At 33.9% G+C, this 23,279-nt stretch overlaps 1 protein-coding gene, 1 long non-coding RNA gene and 1 pseudogene across 4 annotated transcripts; all 3 read right to left on the reverse strand.

The window, feature by feature from the left end:
• Positions 1-5,105: 5,105 nt before the first annotated feature.
• Positions 5,106-8,883, reverse strand: LOC124440086. Of its 3 annotated transcripts, XR_006946541.1 has the most exons (7): positions 8,817-8,883; positions 7,051-8,387; positions 6,850-6,967; positions 6,537-6,777; positions 6,221-6,406; positions 5,794-6,030; positions 5,106-5,538 (listed from the first exon to the last, which is right to left on the reverse strand). It is a non-coding gene; the product is annotated as an uncharacterized LOC124440086 (long non-coding RNA). The 3 variants fall into 3 exon arrangements; XR_006946542.1 differs by lacking the exon at positions 8,817-8,883 and having other exon boundaries at positions 5,794-5,902; positions 7,051-7,169; XR_006946543.1 differs by lacking the exons at positions 5,794-6,030; positions 8,817-8,883 and having other exon boundaries at positions 7,051-7,169.
• A 4,934-nt stretch (positions 8,884-13,817) lies between these two features.
• On the reverse strand, positions 13,818-15,255 carry LOC124440471 (annotated as a pseudogene).
• Positions 15,256-20,058: 4,803 nt separating this feature from the next.
• Positions 20,059-21,602, reverse strand: LOC124440080 (collagen triple helix repeat-containing protein 1-like). The gene is made up of 3 exons (XM_046990411.1): positions 21,401-21,602; positions 20,765-20,983; positions 20,059-20,686 (listed from the first exon to the last, which is right to left on the reverse strand). The coding sequence occupies exons 1-3, from the start codon at positions 21,488-21,490 to the stop codon at positions 20,333-20,335; spliced, it is 663 nt and encodes a 220-aa protein (XP_046846367.1). The 5' UTR covers positions 21,491-21,602; the 3' UTR covers positions 20,059-20,332.
• Positions 21,603-23,279: the final 1,677 nt, after the last annotated feature.

Below are 23,279 nucleotides of genomic sequence, written 5' to 3' on the forward strand. Positions count from 1 at the left end.
TCTTTTTAGGATGTTTATTAAACCAAAAATTTCTTCGACTCATACTGACTCATATCTACAACGGTTAACGAGTGCATAAAAAGAAGAGAAATAGAAATTGTAAAATTATTTTAATTTATTTTGCTTTAATTGCATCAGTGATTACTTTGAAAAGAAGTTCCATGCAAGTTATAGCGTCATTTTTATGATTCGGATAAATATCTTGCATTTTTCAATTTTCTGTAGCACGAGCAATTCTCAAATCAAAAGCCCCAACAGGTTGCTGAGTATTGGCTCTTAACATGAAGTATAAAGCATTTTAGCTACAGAAAAATGTTTGACCATGAAAATTGTTAAATGCACGATCTTTAATCAAAGACTTTATTTTTGATGTAAATGACACTCTCCTTTATATGATCTAGATAATGCAGTTTAAATATCAGATGCATTACAGAATAATAATTAGCACCACTCAACCACATATAATCCAGTTCTTCTAACACAGAATTAATAGAACAACACCACAGTGAATTTTAATCATTGCTACTGCACGTTGTTAATCTATTGACAGTAAGTTTATTTTTACTTTGCAGTCCGTGTGAGTTACATCACGCTTGACACTTAAAAAAGACAATTGTGATTGGTTTAGAACATCATGCAGATCACGTGTGTTTTTTGCTAATTCGCGAAATGATTGGTTTAGGTTTAGGTGGAACTATAATGTGTTGAACTGTCATTAATAGAGTTCATTCATTAATGTATAGAAGAGAAAGTACACAGCATAATATTTCAGTCTCTTCACTTTATTTTGGTCTGACGTGATAGTTGTATTTTTTGTAATGCTACTGATTTATAAGCCAATATAGCTTTCAGGTTTGGAATTGTTTAGGAAGTTGAACTGTATACTGTAGAAGTTCATTTAATAGGTAGGAATGATGAATTTTAAATCCTGCTGAAAGCAACTGCTATGAAGTGAAAATTTTGCATCTTCGACTTATAAGTAATTGATTATTTTGTAAATATCTTAATTTCTTTGTTATTTATTAACTCAAATTTTTTTCATTGTTTATAAGCTATTCTGCAAGCGTAACTGCTTCTATTGATGGTCTATAAAACCATCGATATATCTATGATGCCAAGTTGACAACTGCCAAAACAGTAAAAACATGCATCATAAAAATTTGATAAAACATGTTTTGTATGGCATTGATTCGTGATTGATGGTAAACAGCGTGGATTCTTTATAAGTATTTAAGCATAAACATCTATATATAAAGTTAGTTGACATTCTTATGCGCATTATGTACACATCACAGACACGACTTCGTTTGCATTGCTGTAAAAGAGCCATGATCTGATATACAAACCTCACAGTGTTATCTTTTGGGTTTTTGTCTTGTGCTATCAAGAACACTTTGTCCTTATAATCATGCACGTACTATGAGACAAAATTTCTTTATAGTTTAAATGATATGATTAAAACTGTAACAATAGTGCAATGATAAGATTTTGAATTATTTCTATTAGGCAGAAATATTTTCCTTATTTAGCTAAGTTTTGCGTCATTCAATATAGAAAGTATAGGTTTTACTTAGCTTCATACAATAAAACAAACTTCACTTCCCCTTCAGCAAAAATATATTAATCGCAGGTATACTTCAAATTGAAGTAAAGTTATGCCACGTAATAATAAATCTTTGTTCTTACATCTAATAACGTGTCTTCTGATATAAATAGTCAAAATAAATAAGTGTCTACTTTGCATAACAGGAGAGAATATTATCGCACTGTCAAATCTTTCTTTAGAAGATTCTATTTATTGTTATGCTAAGTCGAAAAATTGCTAAATTGATTTTCCTTGTTGTCTACCACTGCAATGACGGCGTCAACATTAATATGACTCCTTAAAAGTAGAAAATGTTTGCAGTAAGAAACATGATTTTTTTTAGTTGTACTTGAGTCACTGTATGACTTGTATCTCTACCTCACAATTACAGCGTCACAAAAATTTCAAAAATTTATCACAAATAGCCAGTTAATTATGGAAGTCACAAGTTAAGATTTTAAGACTTACTTATTTGTAAGTTAAACGACTGCTGTGATTTTTGCTAATTCTGCTATTTTAACCAACACAACAACACCATTTCCGTAATACAATATTATTAAACTTTAATGGCTATAATTTTCTTTTAAAGCTACTACCAAGAATACCTGTAGTACACTGATACAGGTTTGGAAGACGAGCATCAAGACTGATGCCACAAATGTCAAGAAATTGATCAAATTTTCCAACAACAAATTAATATCAATTACTAAAATTTGAATAAAGTTTGTGTGCAAAAGAAATATAGATATAAATATAAATATATTCAAACAGAAAATATCAAACTAGGAAAAAATACCGATACTGAGCGTGGTAAGGATGATTTCGCTACATATATGAATACGGAACATAAACTCTCTATCAGGGGCGGATCTAGAGTATGTCAAATCCGTCGCGCGACTGAAGTTTGAAATTCAAAAATTACCTATTCATATTAATTAAAAATTCATTAATTATTCTTACTTTCTTATCGCATTTACTTCGTGATAAAATCCCGCATTATTTATTATTGAAAACTAATGACTAATCCAATGAATATCTCGTTGGTAACCAGATCAGTTGAATTTTAATTGTCCTGGAATAACCGACTGATAAGCGGGGTGACTTGACTGGTTCGACGGATAAAGGAGTCTATGAGCGTCAAAAACGCTTATTTTATTGGTCAATAGCCAGATCAGTGGACAGTCTGGAATGGTCTCGACTGATAATAAGGGTGGCCGGACGTATAAGGGGTCCAATTGCTATCTTACAATTGGTTCATTTGAATTTTTGCTTTATTGTGATTGGTTTGACGGATTTCGACTGATAGCCAACTGAACTAACATAGTCAAGCTCACTATCTGAATTGAATGTTTGATCGTTTCATAGTAATTTTTATAAGCATGATAGAAACTAAACTACAATCAGATGGAATTTATGGAAATCTTTTACAAATTCATATATTGACATGAATGCTGCTGTCCAAACTGTGAATTTTTTCCAGAGGGTGAAAAATTTATGGATAAATTTTAAAAGCTTGGCAAAGACGATCTCGCGAGCGACATTTCAGTCATTGATGTTCAAAAGAAAGCCAACATTGTTTTGAGTTTTATCAGCAGAAATTTACATCCAAAATCGTAAGTAAAGGACAAGTTAAGTGTATGCATGAATGTAATATATCAAAGTCAATTATGCGAGTGTGTGATGCGATTTATGTCAATATGGCGTATGGTAAGCAGATTGATGCTTCTAAAATTGTTGTTGCCGAAGGACTTTTAGCTATGATTTCTTTAGTGCTTGGGAATCGTGGCCGTTATATGGCAGCGAAATCCTACATTCCTGCAAATATATTTCAATGGACAAAAATCTGTAGCCATAAGGCGCCATACTATTATTTACTTTATCATAAACAAATGTTTGGGGCTTTTCAGTTTATGATCATTGATCATTCAATCATTGGACAGTTATACTACATATTGTTTAAGATTTGAGAAAACTAACATTGATTACATGAGAAGCTGTTTACTATAACCTGTGATTTTGAGTCTTCTGATCCATGAAGCTTTTTATTTTGACAATTTGACTGAAATGGTATTAAACCTGAGTATTTCACATACATGAAATGTTGTCCCATGTCACATATTGTCCCCTTTTCTAACTGAACACCTCATGTAGAGATGTAAAGGTGTGTTAATCTACGGCTCATACCAGATTGTTTGCCATAAATTCCAAAGGGCTATTGATGTATGAAAAGCATTTTCTATAAAGTAAAATGTCTTTCTATGTATGCAGATAAACCTTGAAATTTGGCTAAACAGCAAAGTATTTTCATGATCACTAGGTAATTTTTCTGATGATCATTATAATTTCTAAACTAAATTATTTCAGATTTACATTTAAACGAGCTTTGATCATATGAAAAGATATTTATCATAACCAGTAAGCATGACACATGAACCAATTTTAACATTCATGTAATTATATAATTAAAGACATGTTGGTTACATTCTGTTTGTATTTGCAAATACAATGCTACTAGTGATTGCTATATAGCACACCTTGCATATACTTACAGGAGATAATAGTCTAGTGAAATGCCTAATAAACATTTATGGCATTAAGCTGTCCTTAACTGCAAATTTTCACTCTGATAATTTTGCTTAATCTTTGGCAGAAAAAATTTTGAGTTTTTCTCAAAAGTGAATTTGCTGGCACTGATGTGGAGATGGGTAAAGGGTTATAATAAACTTGCATGGTTTTAAGTTTGAGCTTTTCTATATCTATGAACTGTCACTTGTAGTACCAAATTTCTAACTTAGCTAAACTCATTACATAGAGGTTTGAATGGGGGTCTCTAGGGGGGTCTATGCCTGACAACTTGGTAGAAATTTTTAAAGACTATATCTGTTTTTGAATAGCATTATTGTAAAATAAATTTTACGTTCCTAGACATGCTAATGAGCCATATATTTGGCATGATAATGAGCCTAAATATTTGGCAAAACATTCAAGTATTGTTCACTTCATTTTTTTTTTTGAAAAAACGTAAGCAAAATGTGTTGTTTTTGCGCAAAAACGATGCCCACAAATACATTTTGCATTGGTCTAAAACGCTGAAAATGGCATTTTCAAGGCTCTGAAATTCAAAATTTCTCAGGGGAGAATGCCTCAGACCCCCCCAGGTGCGGAGCGCCTTCGACGTTTTATGACTGATGTTTGAAAAATCCTAGATCCGCCCCTGCTCTCTATGATTGAAATGAAATTCGCATTTTTTCGTGTTGCTATTTTACGTTTGTGAGCAAGAGGTCAGTACGTGGGATCGAATTTACCACGGGCGGAGAGGGAGGCTGAGCCTGCAGGCAGTTTTACAAACAATGAATAATTGATTACATAGGGATTACATACGAGATGTGGGACAAGTGGGACTATCTCTCAAAAGTTCATTCAACTTTGATTTTGCGTTTAAATTTCGCATCAGAGTAATCATGTAGACGGATTTTCATAAATTTTTGAAAATTTTTGGCCAGAAGAATCCTCACAAAGGTAAGAAATAGGAATAAGCCATTTTATTTCAGATATATTTGTAAAACTTGTTGTTTATTATAACATTTCATCAACAGTTTCAAACTATTCATTGCATGTGTGAGATTCAATTAGTGGCAAGCACAATTGTACCGAATCAATTAAATCTTCCAGTTCATTTTACCTTAAATTAAAGTATTTATCATTCACACATTACTATATTTTGAAGCACTCATTTTAATTGCACAATTCGCACTGATACCATAATAATGATTTTGTTGCATGTCAAATAATATTGATAATAATTTTATCTGCATCTAAAATGTGTTGACAAGGTTATGGCAAAGTCAACATTAAGGCAACTTGCATGAAAAAATTGACCACATTGATCACAACCCAGCCAGTCTTCATTGTCATCCTCTCTGCATATTTTGCAAACAGCCACAATTTGCTCCCTAAAGATATTCATAATGAATTCCATATAAAAATATTCAACTAAATGTTATTTATGCCTTATTGTGTAATATCATCATAGCAAGACCCAAGTAATGTTGACAGGATTTGTTTTCTCTCAGTCTCTATGTTTGCTGGGTTTTGATAGTCCAAGCCAAGGGCTAGAAATCAAGCAAACTGATGCGAAATGAGCCGTTACTGAATAATCATGTTTGTAATATAGCTATTCAAGTAAAGTTAGGCTATTTCAAGCTTACCAAGCATATGTACACTCCACAGTTATACATGTCTTCCTGTTTACAATGGAGTGGTTCAAAACATTGCCATGAGCTTGAGTTCCAACCTGTTTTTACATCTACCAAAGCACTAAAACAGTGACAAACGTGACCACTTTGTTTGTTTATATGATACATCATCTGTTTATCAGGTCTCTTTTTGTCTGCACTTCCTCCAAGTGGTCAAGTAGAGTCTGTTTTTGAGAACTTATCTATAGCCTATATTACACAAAATTACTGTTGCATTTGGTTAAAAATTTTCTCTTTGTTAATTAAGGAATTAAATTAGTTAATGTTTCTATAGATACTAATTTTTGCATGTAAATATGTGGACTCATGTGGGCTAAGTATGTATATAATGCATGTCTATATTTTATTATTGCCTTCATTGATTAGCTCAAATAATTACCAGTAGTGTCCAGTGAATGTCATGGATGTTGATTGGAAAAAGGATAATTTTGGTTTGGTGATAAGATCTATAAGCCCATGTGCATCTTGTGCTTGAGTTGTTTTTAACAAAGTCCGAAATAAATGATTCTGCTGCAAGAACAGTAGTGTAGTTTTCAGTCAAACTCCACAAAAAAGCGTCAATTACCTAAAATCAAAAGAAAGCATAGTTTGAAGAGATTTCCTGTCCAGTTTTACTTGTACATAGCACTCATGGTTATAAACAATGACTTATAATGATAAATAAGAAGACTATATTAGACGCTTTTTTCTCTTACAGAGTCAGTCAGCCAACCAGGTTTGAATGTGGTAACTTCTTTTTCAATAATTTTCAATTCTTTTTCAGTTATATCTTTTGGACTGACAAGTGACCAAAGATCTACTGTTAATACATTCACAGGACCAAATTCCAGCACAGTATCCCCAAGACACTGTCTTTCTGTAAATGCATTTATTTGTGGCCTTGGAGTCAGAAACAATGAATTGTATGTCAACTGTTTGCAAGTATCAGTGTAGGTGCTATATTATTTAAAAACATAGTGCATCAAGATACATTCACAATTTCAGCTCGTTTTGCAAAGAATCACTGACCTTTCTTGTTGTTCCAAGTTGTTAATGGCGGTACTTAAGTGCTTTCTTGTGATGCCTGGATTTCCTCTGTTTAACTGTCATACAACAATTCTTGCTCAACTGGCTCTTCAAGTGCATTCTGGAACGTAAATTGTGAGTGAAAATTATAATTTGTAAAAAAGAGCTCGTCAGTCGAGGTTGCCAAAATGAAAATTATCTCACCTTGTTTGATGATACAGCGCTCTTTTGACTTATGTCTGGGATCATTGTTGTGATATAGTTATTAGCATGCTTCTTTTTTGCAACGAAGAGGCAATTTTTTATGAAATACTTCATGATACTCCGCACTTGTTACTTTCAAACGCTTTTTTGTTGGACTATTTCCAATTGGAAAACCTTCGCTGACTGGGCAATTTCGATTTAAGATTTCGTGCAGTTTATTTGCGTAGTCAAGCGCTTCTTTCAAAGATTTTAGTTCGTTGACGGTGAATGCCTGATTTCGAACAAGGCTCAACTTGGAAACAAAGGGTTGAGTAACGTTCTTACTGACAAGCTCGTGAATTTTACTTATTACTCGTTTGTCAACGTTGTAGCTGATTTTGACAGAACTTCCAACTACATGATTCTGGTGTTGTGATGATAAAGGTAGTTTCACGTAGCACTTTCATGAGGTGTTCATATTGTTTGGAGTCTTAGAAATGTCTGCTCATAGTTTATCTAAAACGTTTTTTTCTGCTTTTTTCAAGCTGTTCGCTGTTGGATAAAGAGTCTTGTCAAGATAGTAGTCCTTAAAAACTTTTATTTCACGAATCTGGATTGTTGCTGGGCAGCCAAGTTTTTGACTGTTCTGCAATTTTTGATATGTTTTGGTGGCGTAATTGTGCTCAGCAGATTTTTTTGTTTATTTGCTCCTCCTCGCGAGTCCTAAAAATGGTCATTTTGCTTAGCCTGTTGATTAAAAATGTGATAACTGTTTAATCTATCTCGTTGTAATACAGCGTTTAAAATCTGACCTTTTCTGATCCATGTATGCATTGCCTAGTTTATGTGCTTTCTATTGTAAATGGAAATCGCAATTGGTACATTGCCTTTATTATCTTGGAATACAGGTGGAGCTATAAAAACACGTAGAGATGATGCTTCGGTCCGTAAGAACTTTTGTAATAATTAGCATAAATTAAAGTTTGTAAACTCCAATGAACACTTTTTTCCGTTACATATTGTATTTTTGCAGTGCCGTACTTTTTGATGCTATGCACTGTTTCCTTACTATTTATTGAAAAGCGTTTGTGGTCTTTGCGTTTGTTGTGCGTTTGTGAACAAACAAATGACATCGACGATAACAAAGCGTAAGAATCCAAGATCCTCTCCAAACTTTCAGCATCTCCTTCATATTCTCCCAGCAAATAATGCTCTTGTTGTCAAACACTATTGAAATATGTCCTGATGAATTCAATTTCCTTGTTTCGCATATCTGTCGCAGTTATGTCAAGTGTTGAGTTCGTATCACTCGCCATTATTCCGCTTTTTATTGTAAGTTAAACAGGCGATCGAGGACCCTTAATGATCGAATAAATTGGAAGTCCAGGGCTCTGACATACGTATACTATGTACATAACAATCCCTCTTCAATTTTCGGCCTGGTTTTCAAACCTTACTTGACATCAAATGTAAAATCTGCCAATTTGCTATTTTTAAGTTGTCGTCATTACACTAACACCCATAATTTTCAAACTGTAGTTGTCTCTTGAAGAAAACCTACAAGTTTAGCTTCCTTCTTGAGCGTTCACGAGCCACATTTTTAAATAAATGAACAGGCTCTTTAGTTTGACACGATGCAGTCAAAAGAAAACCCGGTTTAAAAATATAACTAAAAGCATGCAGTTTCATTGGTAGTTTAATTTTCATGCCTGGAATGACATACATACATACATACATACATGCACACATACACACATATATTTACACATTTAAAAAGAGAGACAAACCTTTTTCCTCGATTTGGATTTCGAAATTCGAGATACCTGTTGTACAGTAGGTATTGTGTAGTTTAGCGTTGATTCCGTTAAATACTTTTTCAATGTTGCTGCCAAGTGAGAGTGAATATTGCAACCACGATGTTTTTTTGTGATTTATATTTTTACACTTATGATTCGAGGCATTTATGTTCTAGTTAACTAGGTGCAGTTATGCCACACGGATAACGTACATAAAACTGTACTTAAACTTAAGTGCATTTGCGTAACTAGTAATGTCAAGTGCGTGGTTTTAATTACGCGTATGTTTAAAACTAAGATTGGCTATTTCCTCTGATTTTTGTGGATAATTCTAGACAAAGTATTGTGCACTCTTTATGTACGTCAGTATACAATAGTATGTACGTGTATAACCCGACTAAAGCGCGGGCCACACTATCGTCGAAATGCAACGAATTTCGTGACGAGTCGCTCGTCAACGAGAAAATATGACGATATGGACGAATTCGTCGCCGTTGAGCATGCACACCGAAATCGTCAACGAGTGACGAGTAATTGTTGCATATCTACTCTGATTGGACAAGAAAAATCACATGACTAATGTTTACTTTCACTGTGCTGTGGCAAAATGGCGGTTGCAAGAAATATTAATTGAGCTAGTGAGAGAGAGATGTTTGTGGGACAAATTTCATCCTGACTATAAAGATACACGCAATATAAAGAAAAATAATTGGAAGGATGTTGCTCGGGAACTGAAAGTTGCGACCAATAGAGTTTGACGAAGCTCTTGCAACAACGTGTCATACAAGCCCTTCTCTTCTCGCCTTTTATTTATGGGATGTACCCAGAACCTTCTTTTGTATGTACGTCGTTTTGCAGAAATTAGAAGCAGTAGAATTTTTCTCTTCAATAATAGAAGTTTCTTTTTGCGCTGATAATCGTCCATGCTTGTACGGAAAATCGTTACAATGTGGCACATGTACTCGTCACGACGGCTCGTTGACGAGCGACTCGTCACGAAATTCGTTGCATTTCGACGATAGTGTGGCTCGCGCTTAAGTCTAAATGACATACCTATAAAGGTTTTCATTCATAAAACGATTTACACAAATACATGTTAAGATTATGGATTATGAACGTTTTACAAATTTTGAATGATGTCTTAATACGAGATGTAAAAACAGTAAAATTAATAACTAAATATTTTGCTGCGCCAGTGTAATTTCTGCAAAGCTTCTTTAAAATATTTCATGAGTTGGTTGAACCTGCGTCACGTGTCGCATGCCGCATTATCAAAGAGAGCATTAATATTTAATTATTGTTCTTTTGCTGTATGTGTTTTAAATCTACTATTCTAACTGGTGAATGTCTGCAGGCTCAGCCTCCCTCTCCGCCCGTGGTAAATTGAATCCCTCAGTACGTTACGTTTGAGCAAAAAGTACACAGTGCTTTGGTTCTGACTCTCTTAGGCCGTGTTACTAAAGATTACGTCATCTCCATGTGGCATCAAAAAAAGCCTGAGTTCTAGCATTCTTAGCTCACGATAAAATGTAATGAATCAGTGGTTGTTAGTTAAGCCTGTAACATTGCATTACAAGTTTGTCTAGTTAAAACGAACTGAATTTGGAAGTCTTTGCCTATTGTGAAGGATTTAAAGGGTTGATAAAGGAAATAAATTGTTTTTTATTTTTTTTGATTTTTTAAGTAATACGTAGTTAACTGAATGTGATGAATGTTACCTATATAGTTTCGAGTTAGCTTAAGTCCACGAGTCGATGAAGCCCCCAAACATCAAGGACGCTGCGCTTGCAAGAATTAATAAAGACGCTAAACAACAGACGAAAATGCGATGGCATACATGGATGATGCACACAAAGAAGTAAAAAGGAAGCTATGCAGAATCAACGAATCACCTAAACAAGAAAATATGTTGCGTACCTAGAAACATCCAGCAAACGATGTAGAATCAAGACCATCAAATGGATTTGTTTTGACATAGATCAAACCACAAAAGACGTTACGTTGTGTAGAAAAGTTATTAAGCAACTCTAAGTCACTATAGAAAATAAAATTGTTGAAAGCATTCAGGCACACCAAATCTTAAAACACTCTCTTTCTTTGCTTCCTTCTTTCTATGCTTCATTTATTATCTTGTGTTCTTGAATTATTTTCTTGATGTCAGCTTGCAAACTTTGGTCTGATCACGTGATCGCCTCAAATTAATCTTTTCTTGAGGTTTGGGATGTTTTTATCTCACATACATCGATTATTACAATATTTTTACCTTACGGATTTATATGTTGCCATGCAAGAGTTCTAGCAAGCTCCTAGCGGCAGGTTTGTGGAGAATTACGAGTAGAACATGTTCATAACATTAGCAATATTAGTTTTACCCTTATCACACCTGCATTATCTTTTATTGCTCATTTACTTGCATTAAAAAATGTAAGTGTGCAATTGATGTTGTTTTTCAAACGAAATTTAGTTAAGCAATAATGCTTGAATGTGTGCACAAGTTAATGACAAGAAATTCTCTCAGTTTTATTGTCTCTTTTGAGCAACTGATGTTCCTATCAATGCAAATTTAATTTGATAAGTATGGTATTTTTTGCTTCCTGTTTTACGTTGGATTATAAAAAAATGTTTTTAAAAAACTTTTTTTAACATCATGGAACAAAACACAATTTTAAACTGCAAACCGAGGCAAGCTTAAACAGAAAATAATTCGGAGTCTTCACCCTTTCAAATTGTATTTGAAATATTTTATTTCCGTTCTTTCCATGTGTACAAATACGAGGTTTGTTTAACATTTCCTTTCCAAACGACGGTATTAACTTGATCCCCCCATCTTTACAATTTCTCATTAAGAGAAGTCAACGAAAATCGTTTCCTTTCTCTAAAAACAAAAATTTTGTTAGATATTCCAGAATTAAGTAAGACTTGCAACACAGATCGAACTGACAAAGTCGTCAGAAATGAATCGTTAATAACAGCACTGAGATCTTTTATTGGTACAAAATTGAGCATTATGCAACATCATCAACATATCTCACTATTTCCAAAGTATTTTTGTAATAGTTACAATATATAATTTTTTCTGCAGAACGATTTCTTTGCGTTGAAAAGAATGCTAGCCTCATTTTGGTTGGCTCTTTATGACAGTCAGAGTCAAATGACGTCACAATTATTTGACTAAATAATAAAATATTTGCTTGAAAACCAATTTAAATCTTCAAAAAATTAGAAAGAAATACATAGCTAGATATATATATATATATATAGTCGAATAAACAATAATTGCACAAGTCAATATTGTTGGAAAATTTTTACTTTATACATAATAGTTTTTAGTCACAGGTATATTTTTTTCTATAGCAATTAAACTTTTTCATCACATGTAAGTTTTTCGACGCTTGCTGAGCTGAAATTTTTTTAGGCAACTTAACACCTTTCATCCCCTCTGAATAGTAAGCGTTTTTTATAATTTTATTACGCATGTAATTACATTATTGGCAGCCACTAAATTGCATTTGGTTACCAATAGGATTGACAATATGGCAAACGGCAGCCAGTAAACTAATCAAATATACAACAGCCAGTTGCACAGCTAAGTGGCTGTTGTATAATGTTAACGCACTGTATACTTATACTTTGACAGTGCGTTAACATTTACATATATATAAAATACTGAATTATAATTGTCCATGTTGTTCACCACATTAATTAATGCCGTGAATATTATTATTACTGTCCAGAATCAATGGGCTTGTAGTGAGAAACATAACTTTTTCAAGTTTTGCCTGAGTCATTAATATGACTTGAGCCTTTACCTCACAATTGCAATGGCCAAAACTCTACTTAATTAACTATCACAAACAGCCATTTACAAATTTCACCAGTAAAGTTTTAAGGCTTCTTCCTTATTTGTACTTTGAACGATTGGTTTGATTTTTTGAGAAAAAAGTGATCATACAAATATCAAGGTGTCATTTCGTTTAAATAATGATGTCATATTCGAACGAAGAAAAAGAGCGACCACACCCTTCATTCAATTATATAATCCTGTCACTAAACTATAGGCTAGTGGCCTTAAACTATAAAACGCAAAAACCTCCCATTCCACTAGTTCATAAATGCTGTATTATTGCACTGCTTCTGAGTCTCAGACTCTGAGATTATGAATTCAAGTTCACTGACTAACAAATATACAAAACAGCAAACTATAGAAAGAGTAGTGCTCAAAATGACTGCTATGTATGTAGTCATACTTTTTTTATGTAAAGTCTTACCTTATTTATGGTAATAATGCGTAGCTACTATTGTTTGTTCAACATGTCACTCGATTAATTCTTTCCATCCAATTAAAGAATTACCCTATACTATGCCCTAACACAGGATTCAACAACGTCCATTCAAGTTCGGAGTGTACATTATTTTAGTGATACTGATACATGTATACTGCAGCTTACAGATTTGTCATTTTTTAAAACTGGATGGTTTTTGAAGTTTCTTCAACTATATACGTAAAATAATGAAGCAACCCGAAAGAAAATGGGATTCTACAAAAAAAGTCCAAGTCTATTTGGCAATTTAGTAGTTTATTCTTAAATTAGTGTTTCTTTATAGAACTGAGAAAAGAAAAAATATAGGATGCAATACTGATGAAACTCGCGATGGAATTCAATTGGCTGAAATGCCGAGTCTGACAAACTCAATATCAGTTTTCGACTAAGGCTCAGATGGTTGAACTGAGTACTAAGCTTATTGTGAATACCTTGAAATGACATCCAAATTGGGTCAACATATATTGTATAAACGTCATAGTAAAGAAACAACACTTTGTAAGTGGATGACAGCAAATACCAAACCATATCAACTATTCCTATTTTTCTCTCTAAGGAAGTCCCCTTTTTTGGTAGTTTAGCGATTATAGATTGCAATATATGTATATGATTGTAAAATATATGTTGCATACTAGATGTACAATACAGTAAAAAAACGAAAGAAAACTAGAAGGTAATCATTTAATACTGATTTACAAGAAGAGAACATACAAAAGGAATTATTCTTGTGGTGGAGGAACCTCTTTAATAACAATACGAGAAACTGAATTCCATCCACTGTATGCATTTGCGTTACCATAACCAGCACAATTGCCGACCCGGAATCCAACTTGCACTTTTCCTTTATGAATTTTGTTACAATATCCTTCAATGTGACGATGTCGATGGATATTTTGTGACTTTCCATTGGCCATGTAAAGAACTCCATCAATAGGAAGAGGGTTTTTACATTCAACTCCATTGAAAGTAAAATACACCAACGTTTGCAACAACCATTGCACCCATAAATTCGCAAGTTTCCTCCATAAAACACTTGAAGGGAAGTGTTGTCAAACTTTTTTGTGAATACACAATTCTAAAATGAAATTAAATCATTGCTAAAACATTATGTAATAATTCATAACAAAAGAAATATTTCATATACTTTTTGCACCTGAATTAATCCATGATCTTTACCATCGCCTCTTTTCCAAGCACATTGTTTCCAGCTTGAAAAGCTCATGTCATTTTTCAACGGAGGACCAGGATTACCTCGTTCACCTTTTTCTCCTTTAGATCCTACGTCTCCTTTTAAACCGTCTCGTCCGGCTGCTCCAGGTACACCAGGAGCTCCTGAAACCCCAGGAATTCCACAGCTTGCTGAAAATTGAGCCTTGAAAATGGTAGAGAAAAATGTTTTTACCTAAACAGTAAAGGCTCTATAAATATTGAATATGGCTCAAATTCAAAATGGTTGAAAGAATAATAACAGCTTCTTTCTATTGCGCTGAAGTCTCACCGATCCTAATGTATTCCTCAATCGATAATATGATCTTGTTTTTGTAAATTTCTTTGAGATGTTTCGAGTTGAACAACGCCCTTTTCCACCTTAATTCACAGGAATCTATTTGCTGGGTGCTTATACAAAAGAGTTTGCAAATTATAATTTTAATACTCAAGAAGTATAAATAATCTACACGAATGAAGTTTTTCGCGACCTTAAAAAGCTTCAGTTCTTCAGAATCAGAAGACTGTGGTTATCAACCACCTGTTTCAGAGCATGTCGCTGCTAATGATGAAAACATTGATGACTTGGAGAATAAATACGATTCAAACAGATATTACTATGGACACTGGAGACCACACCGAAAATATTGAAGACCAAGAGGTCCAACATAATGATGAGCTTGTTGATAGTAACGGGGAAGATGAGGCAGAAGAACTTTGTGACAGAGAAGTTGCAAATAAAAATACTCAATATGATGTGGTTCCTGCTATACTAAAGTTTCATGACGTTGGTTACTTAGAATTTGACGAAATGACAAAGCTTCCGCGAGTATCACAATTTCTTCGCAATAAAATAATTACTTTTGGATCCTTACCTTTTCAGCATACAGGCAATCTATCATCAGTATAAGGAGAACCTTCGATTACATCAGCATGGTTTGAACGTCAATTGGTGAATGGAGAGGAAGTAAATGGGCCATGGCTGTTATATTCACCAATCAATAAAGCTGCCTACTGTTTCTGTTGTCTACTATTTACATCATCGACTTCAAATTCGTGAGCTGCGTTTGAGTTAAAAAACGGTTTCAACAAGTAGAGAAAGCCAGGAAAACTGAAATGGCTGTAAAACATTCCTAGTCATCGCACAGCTTTTATTAAATGGAAGGAAGCTGAACGACGGCTAGTTGGTGGTACAGGAATTGTTGTTCAAGCGCAGATTCATTTGGAAAAACAACGCTGGCGGGATATATTACAAAGAATACTCAGCTGTATTAACTTTCTGGTTTCACAAAATTTGTCACTACGTGGTCATGAGGTAAACTTGAATGCCCAAAAATAATAAGCATATTGGAAAATTTCTCGCACTGATCAAACTCGTTGCTCAGTATGACCCACTATTGGCAAAACACGTCCAACACGCAGAACAAAATCCAGAATCAGTTTCTTATTTGTCATCCGAAATTCAGAATGAATTTATTAATATACTTGCATCAACTGTAAAAAGCAAATAGTTAAGTGATATCAGGAAGAACAAATACTACGCAATCTTACTTGACTCAACTCCTGATTTAGGATATTGTGAGCAACTTTCTCAGTTCATAAGATTTGTGGATGTGGATTTTCAAACTAAAAAAGTAACTATCAAACAGTCATTTTTAGGTTATATCAAGATACATTCAATAGATGCAGCAAGCCTAGAGAAAGTTGTGGTCGAGAGATTGAAATGTGATGAGATACCTCTAGCCGACTGTCGAGCACAATGTTACGACAATGCAGCTGTGATGATTGGGCATATATTTGGGCTTCAACAACGAATATATGACAGAAATCACAGAGCACTGTTTGTGAACTGTGATAACCATGCACAGCTTAAACTTAGCAGGAATACACTCAGCTAAGCAAGATCCAGTTGTCGTCACATTTTTTGCGACACTTGAAAGTATATATTCATTCTTCTCTCATTCAACAATTCGTTGGGAAGAGTTAAAAAGAGCTCTTCCGATAACAGTAAAACGAGAATCTGAAACACGCTGAAGTGCACGATCACAAGCTGTTAAAGCTATCTATGAAGGACTGGATTAACTAGTAAGATTGCTAGAAAAAACTTATGGGAGGACTCTACTAGTACCCCTAAAACTAGAAGTGCTGCACAGCAGTTACATGCCGTGTATTGAATTTTAATTTCATAGTTTTATTACAATTATGGAATGCAGTTTTTGGGAAAATTAATCGGGTACATAAGCGCTTACAGGATCCTACAATGAATTTTAAGGAAGCTGCAATTGATGTTGAATCTTTGGAGCAAGAATTTGCCACGCTTGGTGATGGTTTGAGCCAAGCTGCTGTAGAAAACGCCAAAGCAAATTAGTCGACTTGGGGGGTTGAGGTGGACAGAAGAATCAAGCATGTTAAGAGAATGCCTGGAGAACTGGCAAGAGATGCAGGACTTTCATCAGAAGAAGAAATTGCGCGCGTTATAAAAGAATGTATTTGATCGGCTTCAACATGAGATGTCAACACGTTTTTCACGACTAAAACACCTAAACAATAAATTTGGATTTTTGCTAGACGTTAAGACTCTTCTATCTGGCACAGATGAGGATGCAATTCGTCAAAATTGTGCAGATTTTGCAAATTTCTACAACACGGACCTCAATGGCTACGAACTTTTCATCGAAATTGGTGATTGCAGAATTCTGCTCCGTAACCGAACTGAAGCTCTACTAGAAACTCCTTTGAATCTTCTTGGTTTTATTGTGTTTTATGGAGATGACGTTTTCCGAATTTGCGAATTTCACTACAAATTTTGTTAACAATAGCAGTTTCAATTGCAAGTTGTGAGCGGTCGTTCAGCAAATTGAAACTGATTTTGTCGTATCTGCGTGCATCAATGGGACAGGATCGTCTCAGTAATCTTGCTCTTCTTAGCGTTGAAAGAGAAACATTGGAAACAAGAGATTTCGATAACGTCATTGACCAGTTTGCGACAGTGAAATCAAGAAAAATAAGTCTATTGTAGACTATGCGAATTATCTTTGACAATGACTGAGTAAGTCATATGCAATAAATTGTATAATCTTGCTTCTTCTTTAAAAACAATGGTCCATTAAAATGTGAACTGTTTTTCCGTATACAGTAAGGTATACAATGTTATTGTAAAAGAAAATGCGATTAAACACGCCGGAGGGGGCGCTAAATTAATGGTTTGCCCCCGGGCGCAAAATACCCTGGCTACGCCTCTGGTTAAAATAAGTCGAATTGTTTAATGAATAGCTATGGTTTGTGGCAACGCAGTCTTATTTTGATTTACTCAAGGAATATTTTGGTACTGTTAAGGTTATAGTTACTTAAAATATATTTTTTAAAGTGTCAACGTGTTTTTGCAGGAGGAAACACGTCGGCGTAAGATTAAAGAGGAAAAGAATGAGAAGGTAAGATTATCTGTAAATCGAACAATATTAATGATTGAACTGCTTGATTTAAAACATTGGTATGTCTAAAATCACTTGTAGATAAAATATATAAAAACATAAAAGTTACTGTTACAAATTTAGTAAGAAAATAATAAACGCATTCGTCACGTGATCGCTTACATTAGACATTTAATCATAAATCATATTTTTTTGTTAGACGAAGTTTAAGAAAACGCACGTTCCTCAGAAAGGCTGGACAATCGCAACCAATTCGAGAGTATCAAATACCCGTAAATGTAATCCTGTTTTAGTCAACGATTCTGTAGTTACTCCATTGAATATTATGACGCTTTATACCGTGAGAAAGTGTCAGTAAGCCCAGATTCATGTGAAAGTAAAGCACCTAGTCCTCCACCTTCAGTATGGAAAGTACCTGAATACGTACCACCAAGATGGAATCCTGAGAAACAAAGTGATCATACAAATATCAAGGTGCCATTTGGTTTAAACAATGATGTCATATTGGAACGGAGAATAAGACCAACCACGCCCTTCAATCAATTATATAATCCTGTCATGTTAACTCCAAGTAAATTAAAGAATGAATTTATGAATCAACATATAAACAAAAGTTCCTTAAAAGATTCCGATCCTAATCTCCTAATTGATACCCCTGAAAAGTTCTCAAAAAAAAGGGATAATCGTGATCAAGCTGCTGCATCAAGTCCATATTCAAATATTTCTGGTTTGCCAAGTTTTTTTAAATCTCCTAAGGAAGGAAATTGTCGAGATTTTCCTCAGAAAACCTACTCTTTGTTTGGACCCGAGGAAACAAATCGTGTTCTTTTTCAGCCAATTTTTTAAAACAATATTCATTTTTCATAATGATGAAAATGAATATTACAGTATGTATCTTTACTTATGAATGAAGTAGCTATATGAGCAATAAATTTCTTAATGAACATCAATTTAATTGAATGTTTCTATTTTCAGTGAGTAAATAAACAAAGAAAAACACATGGTTGAATTATTTTGCAATCTCCATTTGTCAGGCAGGGAAATGCGAAAGAATGAAGAAAATAGAGGCTTATTCTTGTTGACAAACTGGGTGAAAGCTTGGATTTATAGAAATCAGAACGCAAATCAGACATACAGTTTGAGTGACATAAAATTACAAAAATGTAAAAAAAATTCCCCCAGTTCGTAAAAGCCGTGTGAGATCACTGCAATTGACATGATTTCGAGATCACTTACAAACCATACCAACAATTAAGCTATTTTTATGTCATTGTCCTTTTTGTGTGTAGTTTTGCCTTATTTCTGTGTACAACGATAGTTTCTTCAATATGTCACGCGGGAAATTTTACGCAGTTACACAACAACATCACCCAACACAGGTGTTAACAACCTTTTTAAGAGCTGATTATACATTGTTTTAGTAAAACGTTTATGTACACTGCAACTTACAGATATGTCGTTTTTTATATAAACTGACCAGCGAAGTTTCTATTATTTTCGTAAAAGCACTATTGCCAATGCACATTTAATATAAACGGCAAGCTTTTTGAAAATAGACATGTTTCGACATCTCATGATGCCATCTTCAATATGAGTGAAATAATAGGTGATACAAAGTTTATATGAAAGTAATATGATACATAAATTACAACAATAAAAAGGAAATGAGATAAATTAATGGGGAGCGTCCGAGCGTATTATAAAGTAAATATTGTATTGAATTTAAAAACTTGAACATTGAGGTCAGGTTTGGTTTTGTTAATGTGGAGTGCTTTGATTTTAAGGGCGAATGAAGTGTCGGCAGGGTCGATGATTTTGAAGCAAGAGGGTGAATAGTTGGTTTTACATGAGTGAGATTTAAGGTGTCGGTAGATATGAGAGTTTTTGTCTGTTGTGGTATGTTCCCTGATTCTGGTGGATAAATGGCGCGAAGTTTCGCCAATGTATCGGGAATTACATCCCGCGCAATTGAATTCATATACCACCAAAGATTTAATTGAATCAATATTCCTTCAGAAAACGTCCAAGTTTATCATGCAGAATGCATAGAAAATTCGCAAAGAAGAATTCAATTTGCAGCGTTTCTAACATGAATTGGCGTTTCTCAATCAAAAGAACTGAGAAAAAATATAGGATGCAATACTGATGTAAAGTCGCGGTGGAATTCAATTGGCTGAATTGCCGAGTCTGACAAACTCAATATCAGTTTTCGACTAAGGCTCAGATGGTTGACCTGAGAACAAAGCTAATTGTAAATAATTTGAAATGACTTCCTAAATGAGTCAACATATATTGTATGAAAGTCATAGTAATGAAACAACACTTTGTAAATGGATGACAGCAAATACCAAATCATATGAACTATTCCTATTTTTCTCTCTAAGGTAGTCCCCTTTTTTGGTAGTTTAGCAATTATAAATTGCAATATACGTATACGATTGTAAAATGTATGTTGTATACTAGATGCACAATACAGTAGAAAAACGAAAGAAAACTAGAACGGGAATCATTTAATACTGATTTACAAGAAGAAAACATACAAAAGGAATTAATCTTGTGGTGGAGGAACCTCTTTAATAACAATACGAGAAACTGAATTATATCCACTGTGTGCATCTGCGTTACCATAATTAGCACAATTGCCGACCCGGAATCCAACTTGCACTTTTCCTTTATGAATTTTGTTACAATATCCTTCAATGTGACGATGTCGATGGATATTTTGTGACTTTCCATTCGCCATGTAAAGAATTCCATCAATAGGAAGAGGGTCTTTACATTCAACTCCGTTGAAAGTAAAATACCAACGTTTGCAACAACCATTGCACCCATGAATTCGCAAGTTTCCTCCATAAAACACTTGAAGGGAAGTGTTGTCAAACTTTTTTGTGAATACACAATTCTAAAATAAAAATAAATCATTGCTAAAACGATATGTAATAATTCATAACAAAAGAAATATTTCATATACTTGTTGCACCTGAATTAATCCATCATCTTTACCATCGCCTCTTTTCCAAGCACATTGTTTCCAGCTTGAAAAACTCATGTCATTTTTCAACGGAGGACCAGGATTACCTCGTTCACCTTTTTCTCCTTTAGATCCTACGTCTCCTTTCAAACCGTCTCGTCCAGCTGCTCCAGGTACACCGGGAACTCCTGGAACCCCGGGAATTCCACAGCTTGCTGAACATTGAGCCTTGAAAACGGTAAAGAAAAATGTTTTCACCTAAACAGTGAAGGTTCTATAAATATTGAATTGTGGCTCAAATTCAACATGGTTGAAGGAATAATAACAGCTTCTTTCAATTGCGTTGAAATCTCTCCTATCCTAATGTATTTCTCAACTGATAATATGATCTTGTTTTTGTAAATTTCTTTGAGATGTTCCGAGTTAAACAACGCCCTTTTCCACCTTAATTCACAGGAATCTATTTGCTGGGTGCTTATACAAAAGAGTTTGCAAATTATAATTTTAATACTCAAGAAGTATAAATAAACTACACGAATAAAGTTTCTCGCGACCTTAAAAATAGACTATTGCGTTAAAATATGCACTTGATTCTTGAACCGAAATTTTAACTCAAACCATTTCACAAAGTTAATGCTTCCAAACCTTTGAGTTTTTTTTCTTAAACGATGCACTGACTGTATTTGATAGCAACAACATGGATACCATTAAAAGATTCATCTTCACTTTTATCATTTTCCCACCTCAGTTTACTTCTTTAAGTGCTCATCAATTAATTGTTTTGCTTGTAATGAAGAGCTAACTTTAGTCCTCTGTTTTAAGTATTTTCAATAAAACGGCTTCATTTCCGTTTCAGCAACATTGTTTTTTAATAATGGAGAAATGAGTAGAGTAACCACGTAATCTTTAAGCAAATTCATTATTATGATGGTAATATAGAATTGTTTGCTTAAAATTTGCAGTTGAATATGAATAGATTATGAATATTTAAGATACCACCAAAAATCACCCCGAGCTTCTTTTTTGGATGTTTATTAAACCAAAAATTTCTTCTAATCATACTGACTCACATCTACAACGGTTAACGAGTGCATGAAAACAAGAGAAATAGATATTGTAAAACTATTTTAATTTGTTTTGCTTTAATTGCATCAGTGATTACTTTGAAAAGAAGTTCCATGCCAGCTATAGCGTCATTTTTATGATTTGGATAAATATCTTGCATTTTTACTATTTTTTGTAGCACCAGCCATTCTCAAATCAAAAGCCCCTACAGGTTGCTGAGTATTGGCTTTTAACAAGAAGTATAAAGCATTTTAGCTAGACATATGTTTGACCATGAAAGTTGTTAAATGTATGATCTTCAATCAAAAACTTTATTTTGTATGTAATTGACACTCTCCTTTATATGATCTAGATAATGCATTCTAAATATCAGGTGCAATACAGAATAATAATTAGCACCACTCAACCACATATAATCTAGTTCTTCTAACACAGCATTAAAGGAACAACATTAAAGTAAATTTTTATCATTGCTAATGCACGTTCTTAATTCATTGACAGTAAGTTTATTTTTACTTTGAAATCCGTATGAGTTACATGCACGCGTGGCACTTAAAAAAGACAATTGTGATTGCTTCAGGACATCGTGCAGATCACGCGTGTTTTTTGCTAATTGGCGAAATGATTGGTTCAGGTTTCGGTGGAACTATAATGTGTTCAACTGTCATTAATAGTGTTCACTCATTAAAGTCTAGAGGAGAAGTAAGTACGCAGCATAATATTCTAGTCTCTTCACTATATTTTTGTCTGACGTGATAGTTGTATTTTTCGTAATGTTACTGATTTATAAGCCAATATAGCTTTCACGTTTGGAATGGTTTAGGAAGGTATATTGTCGAAGCTCATTTAATAGGGAGGAATGATTAGTTTTAAATCCTGCTAGAAGCAACTGCTATGAAATGAAAATTTTGCATTTTCGACTGATAACTAATTGATCATTTTATAAATATCTTAAGTTCTTTGTTATTTATCAACTCAAAATTTTTTTCATTGTTTATAAGCTATTTTGCAAGCGTAACTGCTTCAATTGATGGTCTATAAAATCTTCGATATCTCTATGATGCCAAGTTGACAACTGCCAAAACAGTAAAAACAGCCTCGATAAAAATTTGATAAAACATGTTTTGTATGGCATTGATTCGTGATTGATGGTGAACAGCGCGGATTCTTTATAAGTATGCAAGCATAAACGTCTATATATGAAGTTAGTTGACATTCTTGTGCGCATTATGTACACATCACAGACTCGACTTCGTTTGCATTGCTGTAAAAGTGCCATGATCTTATATACAAACCTTCACAGTGTTATCTTTTGGGTTTTTATCTTGTGCTATCAAGAACACTTTGTCCCTATAATCATTCACGTACTATGAGACAAAATTTCTTTATAGTGTGCATGATATGATAAATACTGTTACAATAGTGCAATGACAAGATTTTGAATTATTTCTATTAGGCA

Source organism: Xenia sp. Carnegie-2017, unplaced genomic scaffold (assembly GCF_021976095.1).
Source record: "Xenia sp. Carnegie-2017 unplaced genomic scaffold, XeniaSp_v1 HiC_scaffold_2, whole genome shotgun sequence".
NCBI lineage: Eukaryota > Metazoa > Cnidaria > Anthozoa > Malacalcyonacea > Xeniidae > Xenia > Xenia sp. Carnegie-2017.

Coding starts and splice junctions, on each gene's coding strand:
- LOC124440080 (XM_046990411.1), bottom strand. CDS start 21,490: ATGATAAAAGTGAAGATGAATCTTTTAATGGTATCCATGTTGTTGCTA. Junction 20,984..21,400: donor TTAAGAAAAAAAACTCAAAG/GTTTGGAAGCAT, acceptor ACCGTTTTCAAG/GCTCAATGTTCAGCAAGCTG. Junction 20,687..20,764: donor AAGATGATGGATTAATTCAG/GTGCAACAAGTA, acceptor TTTTTATTTTAG/AATTGTGTATTCACAAAAAA.